This window comes from Oncorhynchus mykiss, chromosome 7, assembly GCF_057628025.1.
Source record: "Oncorhynchus mykiss isolate SJ-2025 chromosome 7, ASM5762802v1, whole genome shotgun sequence".
NCBI lineage: Eukaryota > Metazoa > Chordata > Actinopteri > Salmoniformes > Salmonidae > Oncorhynchus > Oncorhynchus mykiss.
The window spans coordinates 79696813-79709109 of record NC_143028.1 but is presented as its reverse complement, the minus strand read 5'-3'; the positions used below and the strand labels follow the sequence as shown (position 1 = coordinate 79709109).

Genomic DNA, 12297 nt, shown 5'->3' with positions numbered 1-12297 from the left:
GGTTACTAATAAAACGCTAAATAAAACCCGCATTTTAGAGATCCTGATATTACTATGCACTCGTATAGTCTTAAATAAATTCATATTATATCCACAATTATGTTGTTGTTTTTTAGCCCCAATGGCAAATGTGAAGGTGCATATTTTAATTCCAACGTCCCTTTTACGTCACGAGTTGTAGTCGAAAGGCATTGTGGTCTAGATCCGCCCGGAAATATTGTTTTAAAGTGTTTCTTGTCATTCAAGGATTTAAAACCCCGTTTTTACACGTTGTTTAGTGGTTACGTGTCATATTGATACATAGTCAGTTCTAGCTATTTCTTGACGTTTTGAAGAAACAAGTTGGCAAAGGATTTATTAACTTTTTGAGTGAGTTTTTTTTTTTTTTGTACTTTGTTGTTGATTTAGCTACCATCCAGTTAGCTAGCCAACCTAACGATTGTTGGCTAGGGAGCTAACGTGACTTACTGTACGTTTAGCTAGGTAGATGTATGAAGTTTGACTAGCTAAAGATTTACAGTTTATTTATAGTTTTTCTTTATTTTCAAAGAGATCGTTTGAAGTGCCTCAACTCTCCTGCAAATATGATACTTGATGGTTATTGAATTTGCTGGTTTCATATTTCATTCATTTAGCTAGCTAACCAAGACAGGACGCTAACTTAACTATCTAACTTGGGTAGTTAACTAAATAGGCTTCCTGTGAGTTGAAACCACTGATTTGTTTACTCGTATCAGCTGAACATATTTTGTTGTTATCACGGTGTATTTGTCCAGACAGTTAGTTAGCTAATCAGCTAACTTGCTACTAGGACTGAGGAAGGCAAAAGGTGCACGGCTGGCTGGGGTGTATTCAGGAACAATACATGGTTTCTAGTATGTTGTAAGGTTATTTACATTGTACCATCAAGGACAATCGCTTACTAGGGGGGTGAATGAGGGTGACCGCCCATGACCCTGTCAACACTTGCTCAACTAGACTGTTATAAATGTAACAACTGTTAAGGGGTAAACCAACCATTACACATTTTCAGCCATGGTTTAGTCATTACATTTCAATCTAAACAGCAATTGTTTCTGAACACACTTCCTTACAGCTACACCTCTGAATCCAATGTTGCATGTGTATGACTGTTCTAGTACAGTCATGGAGGATTCACTCATGTCACACGTTTTTGATTATTGTATCTAGGCACCACTATAACCTCAATCTCCCAGGACTTGATGCCCGCTGCCATCCTGATATTTTTAACCCATTGATGAACCCATCTCGTACTGGGCCAAGATGAAAGCTCTGATCCTAGTCGGTGGCTATGGGACTCGACTCAGACCTTTAACCCTCAGTGTCCCTAAACCACTGGTGGAGTTTGCCAACAAACCCATCCTTCTGCATCAAGTTGAAGCCCTGGTCAAGGTTAGTGACTCCTACAACCTGTCATTGTGAATATAAAATGTATCATTGATGTGTAATCTATTTACTGTAACATTCACATGCGTAGTGTAGATTGATCGGCTGTACCGAGTACAGTATGCACAATGACAGAATGTCAATGTATTATCCAAATGTTGAAAAAAAAAATTGAAGAAAAAATAGTGTCTAATTGTTTACACAATTGAACATTGGATAACATCTCATTGACAACAAGCTGGAGTGCTATTTTGTTAGTAGTTTAAACAAGACCTGGTAGAATTGCTTCTCAAGGCTGACTAGTGAGTCTATTGCTCTGACTGCTGTTTGACCTCAAGGCTGACTAGTGAGTCTATTGCTCTGACTGCTGTTGGACCTCAAGGCTGACTAGTGAGTCTATTGCTCTGACTGCTGTTGGACCTCAAGGCTGAATAGTGAGTCGTACAACTTGCCATCATGTACATTCATAGAGCATGGATTCATGCTCTATCTGGTAGATTATAAATCTGTAACATTCACATGTATAGTGACCGTACCTACCTACTCCAGTACAGTGTAAATGGATGTATCTGGGTTTCTGTACGGCACTTTGAGATATCAGCTGATGTAAGAAGGGCTATATAAATACATTTGATTTGATATCTACAGTTGAAGTCAGAAGTTTACATGCACTTAGGTTGGAGTCATTAAAACTTGTTTTTCAACCACTCCATACATTTCTTGTTAACAAACTATAGTTTTGCCAAGTCGGTTAGGACATCTACTTTGACACAAGTCATTTTTCCAACAATTGTTTCCAGACAGATTATTTTACTTGTAATTCACTGTATCACAATTCCAGTGGGTCAGACGTTTACATGCACTAAGTTGACTGTGCCTTTAAACAGCTTGGGAAATTCCAGTCATGGCTTTATAATCTTCTGATAGGCTGATTGACATCATGTGAGTCAGTTGGAGGTGTACCTGTTGATGTATTTCAAGGCCTACCTTCAAACTCAGTGCCTCTTTGCTTGACATCATGGGAAAATCAAAAGGAAATCAGCCCAAAAAAATTGTGACCTCCACAAGCCTGGTTCATCCTTGGAAGCAATTTCCAAATGCCTGAAGTTACCACGTTCATCTGTACATCTGTACAAACAATAGTACGCAAGTATAAACACCATGGGACCCCGCAGCCGCCATACCACTCAGGAAGTAGACGCGTTCTGTCTCCTAGAGATGAACGTACTTTGGTGCGAAAAGTGCAAATCAATCACAGAACAACCGCAAAGGACCTTGTGAAGATGCTAGAGGAAACAGGTGCAAAAGTATCTATATCCACAGTCAAACGGGTCAGCAAGGAAGAAGCCACTGCTCCGAAACCACCATAAAAAATACAGACTACGGTTTACAACTGCACATGGGGACAAAGATTGTACTTTTTGGAGAAATGTCCTCTGGTCTGATGAAACAAAAATAGAACTGTCTGGCCATAATGACCATCGTTGTGTTTGGAGGAAAAAGGGAGAGGCTTGTAAGCCGAAGAACACCATCCCAACCGTGAAGCACGGGGGTGGCAGCATCATGTTGTGGGGGTGCTTTGCTGCAGGAGGGACTGTTACACTTCACAAAATAGATGGCTTCATGAGGAAGGAAAATTTTGTGTATATATTGAAGCAACATCTCAAGACATCAGTCAGGAAGTTAAAGATTGGTTGCAAATGGGTCTTCCAAATGGACAATGACCCCAAGCATACTTCCAAAGTTGTGACAAAATGGCTTAAGGACAACAAAGGTTGGAGTTGGCATCACAAAGCCCTGACCTCAATCCTAAAGAAAATTTGGAGGCAGAACTGAAAAAGCATGTGCAAGCAAGGAGACCTACAAATCTGACTCAGTTACACCAGCTCTGTCAGGAGGAATGGGCCAAAATTCCCCCAACTTATTGTGGGAAGCTTGTGGAAGGCTACCCAAAACGTTTGACCCAAGTTAAACAATTTAAAGTCAATGCTACCAAATACTAATTGAGTGTGTATAAACTTCTGATCCACTGGGATTGTGATGAAAGTAAAATATGAAATAAATCATTCTCTCTACTATTATTCTGACATTTTACATTCTTAAAATAAAGTGGTGATCCTAACTGAACGAAGACAGGCCATTTTTACTAGGATTAAATGTCAGGAATTGTGCAAAACTGAGTTTAAATGTATTTGGCTAAGGTGTATGTAAACTTCCGACTTCAACTGTCCAGTACAATGTAAATGGCCGTACCTACCTACCTGTGTACACTGTGTACAGTGTACACAGGGTAGGCCTTCTTATTCCTTACTGTACACTCAACATAATGAAACGTTTTGTATCCAGGAAAGGAAAGTGTACGTTGTTTATTCTGTGTCTGACTGTCGACAGGCTGGAGTTAACCATGTGATCCTGGCTGTCAGTTACATGTCCGATCTGTTGGAGCGAGAGATGAGGGTTCAGGAAGAGAGGGTAAGGCTTTTTTCCCCTGTTGTCAATGTATGTTTTGTTTTGTATTTGAGCTTTTTGTCTAAACAAATTACTAAGCACTTGACACACGTACCGTTTTCTGTTTTACAGCTCGGTATTAGAATCTCCCTGTCACATGAGAAGGAACCCCTTGGAACAGGTACAACCTGCGGATCAACTCGGGCGTATGCAGTCATTAGTCTGCTCCTACAAGTTAGGGAGAAATCTCACCAGACCGTTTGTCTGTGTGCATAGTACAGGGCCGTTCGCTTGCTGTCAGAGCGGTATCTTATTTTAATAATTTGTTTTGGGGTGGGGGAATAGATCAGCTTTAATATTGCAGATAGATTGTAGCTTCCATCAATATAATTGTCTGCATCACTTCCAGTCCCCCATACATTTTTTCACATAAATATATATATATATATATATATACACACACACACACACACACCTTTTTTAAAAACAATATTTTCCTTTATTCCTTTATAACCCTACCACCCCCCCTAATTGGAGTTAACTAGTGAACAAACAGTCTTAGGCTTCTACTTCCTGCTTATAGATTTTATGGGTCCAGTCTATTTCACAATAGTTTTTTATTTTATTTTATTTTTTTACTCCTGTCCTTCCTCTAACCTCAACCGCTATTTCTTTCACAAAAGTAATGATCCAATATATGTTTTATGGACAGACTGTTTTACATGAGTTATCTTGTTGTTATTGTTCCCAACATTCAGCTCCGTTCAACTCCTCCCGTCTATCTCATAACACCATCCATATTGGATTTCTGTTTGCCATATATTTTTCAACTGTGCTGTTATCTTTCACAAGTTCTGAACCTTTCTATTCTCATAATTTCTACAGATTATAAATAAAAAAAATAAACCTTTTTGCTAAAAATAATTATTATATTATTGATCAATTTACTTGATTTTTCTTATCAAAAAATGTTCAATAAATAAATATGGCCATTTTCAACCCAGCAGCAATAGATCCTTTCATTGGCATAAAAATCAAGTTGATGGAATATAATTGAGCTGTACACCTCCAGTTTTGGTCCTTTATCCTTACGGATATTTAACAAAGTTAATAGAATTGTTAACTCGGAGTGTGTGTGTGTGTGTCTCCCCCCCCCCCCCAGCCGGTCCTCTTGCTCTGGCCAGAGAGCTGCTAACGGACAACGACGAGCCATTCTTCGTCCTCAACAGTGACGTAATCTGTGACTTCCCCTTCGAGGACATGTTAAAGTTCCACAAGCACCACGGCAGAGAGGGGACCATTGTGGTAAGTGGAAACTGTTACTGTTGGCCCTGTAGCTCCTACACCCTAGATACTCCTGTAGATCTGAGAGGATTGGCTGGGTTTAAGCCACATGGTGAAAAATACCACCCAGCCTATCGGATGGCAAGGTGGAAATACTACCACGTTGCTTATAAACCTATCAGGAGTGTTTAGAGGCAAGGGACCTCTGCTGTTAGAGCAGTCCAATCAACACTGTCAAACTGTTTCAGGGGATCAGCTTGAGCAAGACGAGACCTCTAATGAGTTATTGGTGATGCAAGGGGATTGGTAGACTGCAATGTAGTCCGTCTCAAACGAGCGCTGGTGTGACTGTGTCTGTTCCTAGGTGACGAAGGTAGAGGAGCCGTCGAAGTATGGCGTGGTGATGTACGAGGTAGAGAGCGGACGCATCCACCGATTTGTGGAGAAACCCCAGGTGTTCGTCTCCAACAAGATCAACGCTGGGATGTACATCTTTAGCCCAACCATGCTCAAGAGGATCAAGGTTAGTGCGGATGTGAAACCTCTTCATTTTATCACATAATAGGATGTTTCGACACAGCTAGTAAAGAGAACTGTTTTTTTTCTTCGTGGATTTAGAATCTCTATTTAAAATCTCTATTTAGAATCTCTATTTAGAATCTCTATTTAGAATCTATATTTAGAATCTATATTTAAAATCTATATTTAGAATCTATTTAGAATCTATTTAGAATCTATTTAGTAACCTTGAGCCGATGTTCTGAAAAGGTGTCCACTCACTGTACTGTAAGTCACGTTGGATAAAATGGTGTGCTAAAGTGGATTGTGGTACGTACACTGTGTGTACAAGACATTAGGAACGCCTCGATTCGTCGGGGCATGGACTCTGCAAGGTGTCGAAAGCGTTTCCACAGGGATGCTGCCCCATGTTGACTCCAATGCTTCCCACAGTTGTGTCCAGTTGGCTGGATGTCCTTTGGGTGGTGGATCATTCTTGATACACACGGGAGACTGTTTAGCGTTAAAATCCCAGCAGCGTTGCAGTTCTCGAAACACTCAAACCGGTGCGCCTGGCATCTACTACCGTAACCCATTCAAAGGCACTTTAAATCTTCTGTTTTGCCCATTCACCCTCGGAATGGTACCACATACACAATCCATGTCTCAAGGCTTAAAAATCCTTCTTTGACATCAACACGGGACATCAGTAGGGGACCATAACTTTAATCTGGCCAGTCTATGTCATGGAAAGAGCAGGTGTTCATGTTTGTTTTTGTTTTTTTACACTCCGTGTATATTGTGTTCTTCCAGCTCAGGCCCACCTCTATTGAGAAAGAGATCTTCCCGTTCATGGCCGAGGAGAACCATCTCTACGCAATGGAGCTACAAGGGTTCTGGATGGACATTGGTCAGCCTAAGGACTTCCTGACGGGGATGTGTATGTACCTGCAGTCTGTACGACAACACACACCTGACAGACTGAAGACTGGGCCTGGGTTCCTGGGTAACGTGCTGGTGGTGAGTCAACCAGTCTGACACCGGATCATATAACTCAGTTCAACAAGGCAGGCAGATCTGAAAAAAACATTAGCAGTAGCCCTCTGATTGGCTTGGTGGTGGCTCCTCCATTTAGCTGCCCTCTGATTGGCTTGGCGGTGGCTCCTCCATTTAGCTGCCCTCTGATTGGCTTGGTGGTGGCGCCTCCATTTAGCTGCCCTCTGATTGGCTTGGTGGTGGCTCCTCCATTTAGCTGCCCTCTGATTGGCTTGGCGGTGGCTCCTCCATTTAGCTGCCCTCTGATTGGCTTGGGGGTGGCTCCTCCATTTAGCTGCCCTCTGATTGGCTTGGCGGTGGCTCCTCCATTTAGCTGCCCTCTGATTGGCTTGGTGGTGGCTCCTCCATTTAGCTGCCCTCTGGTTGGTGGTGGCTCCTCCATTTAGCTGCCCTCTGATTGGCTTGGTGGTGGCTCCTCCAGTTAGCTGCCCTCTGATTGGCTTGGTGGCGGCTCCTCCATTTAGCTGCCCTCTGATTGGCTTGGTGGTGGCTCATCCAGTTAGCTGCCCTCTGATTGGCTTGGTGGTGGCTCCTCCATTTAGCTGACACCTTTCAGGTCATGAGGTCCTAGGGTTTGTGCCTGGACTAAGCCACAAAATATAGACATTAACCGGGTGTAGGATTTTAGCCCATTCCATCAATTACTGTATAAATAAGTTACACATGTGGTATGTTCCTGCAGTTACAGACACATCCCACCAGAGGGAGCCTCATCAGAAGATCAGATATAACCAGGCTCTTTGTCATCGGTGTGCTGATCTAGGATCAGTTTAGCCTTTAGATCCATAATGAATACGATTATGTGAACAAAATGGACCTGATCCAAGATCAGCTTTATATGTACATGCCATATTCTAACCTGGCATTGCTCTGTGTTCTGGTCCAGGATCCTACAGCCCAGATAGGGGAGAACTGCACCATCGGGCCCAACGTGACCATCGGGGCGGGGGTGGTGCTGGAGGACGGGGTCAGGATTAAAAGGTGTACGGTACTGAAGGGGTCAAGGGTCAGATCACACTCTTGGCTCGAGTCCTGCATCGTAGGGTGGAGCTCCTCCGTAGGACAGTGGGTGAGTAGAGAGGAGACACACACACACACAGTGGGTGATTAGACCCTGTTGAATATAATTATATATGTGTAATAATACCACAGAGATATTATTTGTAGAGTAGAGGACTGTTTACTACTTCATTAACTAGACTCAATCTTCACACACACTCACGTGGTTTCCCCAAGCAACACACTTGCACGCTCACTCGCACGCTCACTCAACTGCTGATGTAAAAGGCCTTGATGAGTAAATTTGTGTTGATTTAGACTATATATATATATATATATATATATATATATATATATATACATACATACATACATACATACATACATACATACATACATACATACATACATACATACATACATGCATAGATACATACTATCGTTCTTAAAAATGTCCTTGTTTTTTAAAGAAAAGCTAATATTTCTGTCCATTAAAATAACATCAAATTAATCCGAAATAAAGTGTAAACATTGTTACTGTTGTGAAGGACTATTGTAGCTGGAAACATTAACGCCGCTGTAAACTGTTCTGATTATTAAAGAAGCAATAAAACCGGCCTTCTTTAAACCAGTTGAGTATCTGGAGCATCGGAATAGATTTAGATGACTGTCCTCTGTCCAGGGTCTGTCTGTTCTTTTGCCCATCTTAATCTATTAATCTATTCAGATGACGACTTGTCTGTTTCTCAAACTAAATACTTTAATGGACTTGTCCTCTTTCTCATTTGTGCATCGGGGCCTCCCACTCCTCTTTCTATTCTGGTTAGAGCCAGTTTGCGCTGTTCTGTGAAGGGAGTAGTACACAGCGTTGTACCAGATCTTCAGTTTCTTGGCAATTTCTCGCATGGAATAGCCTTAATTTCTCAGAACAAGAATAGACTGACAAGTTTCAGAAGAAAGTTCTTTGTTTCTGGCCATTTTGAGCCTGTAATCGAACCCACAAATGCTGACGCTCCCAGATACACAACTAGTCTAAAGAAGGCCAGTTTTATTGTTTTTTTAATCAGAACAACAGTTTTCAGCTGTACTAACATAATTACAAAAGGGTTTTCTAATGATCAATTAGCCTTTTTAAAATGATAAACATGGATTAGCTAACACAACGTGTCATTGGAACACAGGAGTGATGGTTGCTGATAATGGGCCTCTGTACACCTATGTAGATATTCCATTAAAAAAATCTGCCGTTTCCAGCTACAACAGTCATTTACAACATTAACAATGTCTACACTGTATTTCTGATCAATTTGATGTTATTTTAATGGACAAAAAAAAGATGAGCTTTTCTAGCAAAAACAAGGACATTTTCTGTTGAACATTCGTGTATATTAATAGAATAGCTGTGATATGGAACGTCTTATTTTGATGGGGGGGGGGATGGGGGACGGGACGCTGAACTGCTTCATTAACATGACTCTACTGATGGTGACACACAACCCTGCCTGAGTAATATGGAAGTGTGACATCACAAATACTTGGTGTGTGTATGATTCCGTTGGTCTGGTACACAGGATATGACACAACGGAATTGTCCCAAAAAGACTACAGATTTCCAAGTCATACTTTCCAATATACTTCACGTAAACACAGTATGGCTGCGTTTTTACACAGGCGGCCCAATTCTGATCCTTCAGCCAATTGTTTGCATAAGAGCTGAATCTGGGCGGCCTGTATAAACGCAGCCTGTGTGACTCAGGGTCTGTTTCGATCTAGGAGAAAATATCCAGTGACACTAACAAAATATTTGTTTGGGTTTCTCTCCCTGTCGTGATCATATCTGTCCCTGACTGTGTGCTCTTTTCCCTCTGAAAGTATTTCACATAATGTCCGGTGTGTGTGTGTGACTGAGGTCTGTCAGCAATGATTAGTCCCAAACGCCAAGCCAAAATCATCAAACGCACATCAGCTCAAACATTTGAAATAACGTTTTTGAAAAAAAATGTCTTTCACATGTATACAGTATGTGTCCTAGGGCTTTATCAAGCTCTCTCTTTAACTCTCTCACCCTCCCCCTCTCTGTCTCTCCCCCTCTCTCTCTCTCTCTCTCTCCCGCCCTCTCTGTCTCTCCCCCTCTCTGTCTCTCTGTGTCTCTCTGTGTCTCTCTGTGTCTCTCTGTGTCTCTCTGTCTCTGTCTCTCTCTCCCCCTCTGTCTCTCCCCCTCTGTCTCTCTCCCCCCCTCTCTGTCTCTCCCCCCCTCTCTGTCTCTCTGTCTCTCTGTGTCTCTCTGTGTCTCTCTCTCTCTGTCTCTGTCTCTGTCTCAGGTGCGTATGGAGAATGTGACCGTCCTCGGGGAGGATGTTATTGTGAACGACGAGCTCTACCTCAACGGTGCCAACGTGCTTCCTCACAAGTCCATCACCGACTCCGTGCCTGAACCGCGCATCATCATGTAGTTCTAGAACAACAGACAGGCCACCAGCGCTTTCTTAGAACCGGGCCTCAAGCGCTTGAAGTGCCACAGAGATGGGTTTCTAGTAGTACTGGGTGCCGTTCCGATTCTGCTGACATTCTACTCCTTGTCCTCCTGACATTCTACTCCTTATATGTTTAGCACGAAGGAGTGGAATGAAGGCAGAAACAGACTAGTACCCAGGCTAGGATCTGGGTAGTGGGGGCTTACATTTTAAACCAAGGACAACTAGCTAGCTACGGCCTGGTCTAGAACCCTAGACTCTTAAGTAGATCTGAAACAGTTGGTTAGTTGAGGTCCACGCAGTATGATAGTAGCATCACCTCGCCTTCTGGTGGGTTAGGGGGTGTTTTTAAAACACTTCTCTTTTTCAAAATACATGTTTGTGTTTCAATGAGGCAAACCTGTATAAATAAAGGATCCATTTTTGCCATATTGCTGACCCCTATCCAATCCTCTTATATGTACACTAGGGGTTGATTCTGGCTGGTTAGGGGTTGATTCTGGTCTGGTCTGGCTGGTTAGGGGTTGATTCTGGTCTGTCTGGTTAGGGGTTGATTCTGGTCTGTCTGATTAGGGGTTGATTCTGGTCTGTCTGATTAGGGGTTGATTCTGGTCTGTCTGATTAGGGGTTGACTCTGGTCTGGCTGGTTAGGGGTTGATTCTGGTCTGGTCTGGCTGGTTAGGGGTTGATTCTGGTCTGGTCTGGCTGGTTAGGGGTTGATTCTGGTCTGGTCTGGCTGGTTAGGGGTTGATTCTGGTCTGGTCTGGCTGGTTAGGGGTTGATTCTGGTCTGGTCTGGCTGGTTAGGGGTTGATTCTGGTCTGGTCTGGCTGGTTAGGGGTTGATTCTGGTCTGGGTTGATTCTGGGTTGGCTACCTGTCAGTATGGTGGTAGAACTGGATAGACAGTCAGGGTCTGAAATGGCACCCTATTCCCTATTTAGTACACTACATTTGACTGGTGGCTCTGGTTGACAGTAGTGCACTAAATAAGGATTATGGTGCCATTTGGGATGTTTATGCTCTGCTGCCAACCTCTTCTTCTGCTGGCAGTCTACTGGCTCTACTGTTGATTTGATTAGGACCCTCATTGGTCAATAGAATATAATTTTAAATACATGTTTTGATCTTAAGGATTCTGGTTAAGCTGATCATTTTAGATGCAACAGTGTCTGTAAAACTATCCCCTTTTGTGAGCCGTTCCATTTGATCTCATAATCGCAGGATACTCTTAAAAGTCCTTCTTCGCATCCTGTCTCCTGCTTTGTTTCTAAGAGGAAAGGATGTGAGGAATCAAGGAAGCACTTTTGAGATTTATTCAAACCCTAAACATATTATTGCCTGTCTTTTTTTTAAGAGGAATTGTTTTGTCAGTGACTGATCCGATTGTGTTTTCCCCCAAGACCACTAGAGTACTGAGATATAGAGTTAAACGTCCAGATTGTAAAATATACATCTTTCGCTTCTAAAGGTGAGCGGTAGGTTTGAATATTCCTGTTAACTTTCCTCAAATTTGCCTGTTTTCCAGAAATCCTTGTTTGGAATATTCCTGGAATTACAAGGGAATAACTAGGAAATCCAGCCAGGATTTTGATGAAAATCCAGGGAATTTTTACAGAAGTTAGTGGAATTTTGCGACTAGGTTGACGTAAAGATTGTTCTTCAATGTATCCCTTTTCCAATCGATTTGTGATGTGTCAATCACCATGGAAGCGATCAGTGGACCTGTCAATCAAACAGTAACTACTGATGATGTCACAATCAAGTGAACTCCTTTTAATTAAGTAGTTTTATCATAATATAATTAATTAATTGAACTTGTTTTGTTTTTTTTCCCCCCTAATTTTTCTATCACAATTGTCTAATGTATGTAATATGGTTTGAGATTTATTGATGAACAATATCAATAAAAGTGAGAAATGTCTCTCAAACACATCTCTACCTTACCTACGTTATGGCTGTCGTATTTCTGGATAGTATTCTGTATGAATGGGTCATTTAATGGGACTTGCGACAGCAATCAATAACTGAAATTGATTCTACAATTCTTCGACTAGCATGAGAATACTTTTGTCCAGCTGAAACAAGTCCGGAACATTTTGTTCCATGGAAAATTACTATAATGATATCACT

The 12297-nt window shown here is 41.9% G+C and overlaps 1 protein-coding gene across 1 annotated transcript; it reads left to right on the top strand.

Moving 5' to 3' along the window:
• Nucleotides 1–165: 165 nt before the first annotated feature.
• On the top strand, nucleotides 166–12095 carry gmppb (GDP-mannose pyrophosphorylase B). The gene is made up of 9 exons (XM_036984255.2): nucleotides 166–369; nucleotides 1192–1413; nucleotides 3799–3879; nucleotides 3988–4036; nucleotides 5018–5160; nucleotides 5504–5662; nucleotides 6451–6657; nucleotides 7580–7762; nucleotides 10014–12095. The coding sequence occupies exons 2-9, from the start codon at nucleotides 1285–1287 to the stop codon at nucleotides 10143–10145; spliced, it is 1083 nt and encodes a 360-aa protein (XP_036840150.2). The 5' UTR covers nucleotides 166–369; nucleotides 1192–1284; the 3' UTR covers nucleotides 10146–12095.
• Nucleotides 12096–12297: the final 202 nt, after the last annotated feature.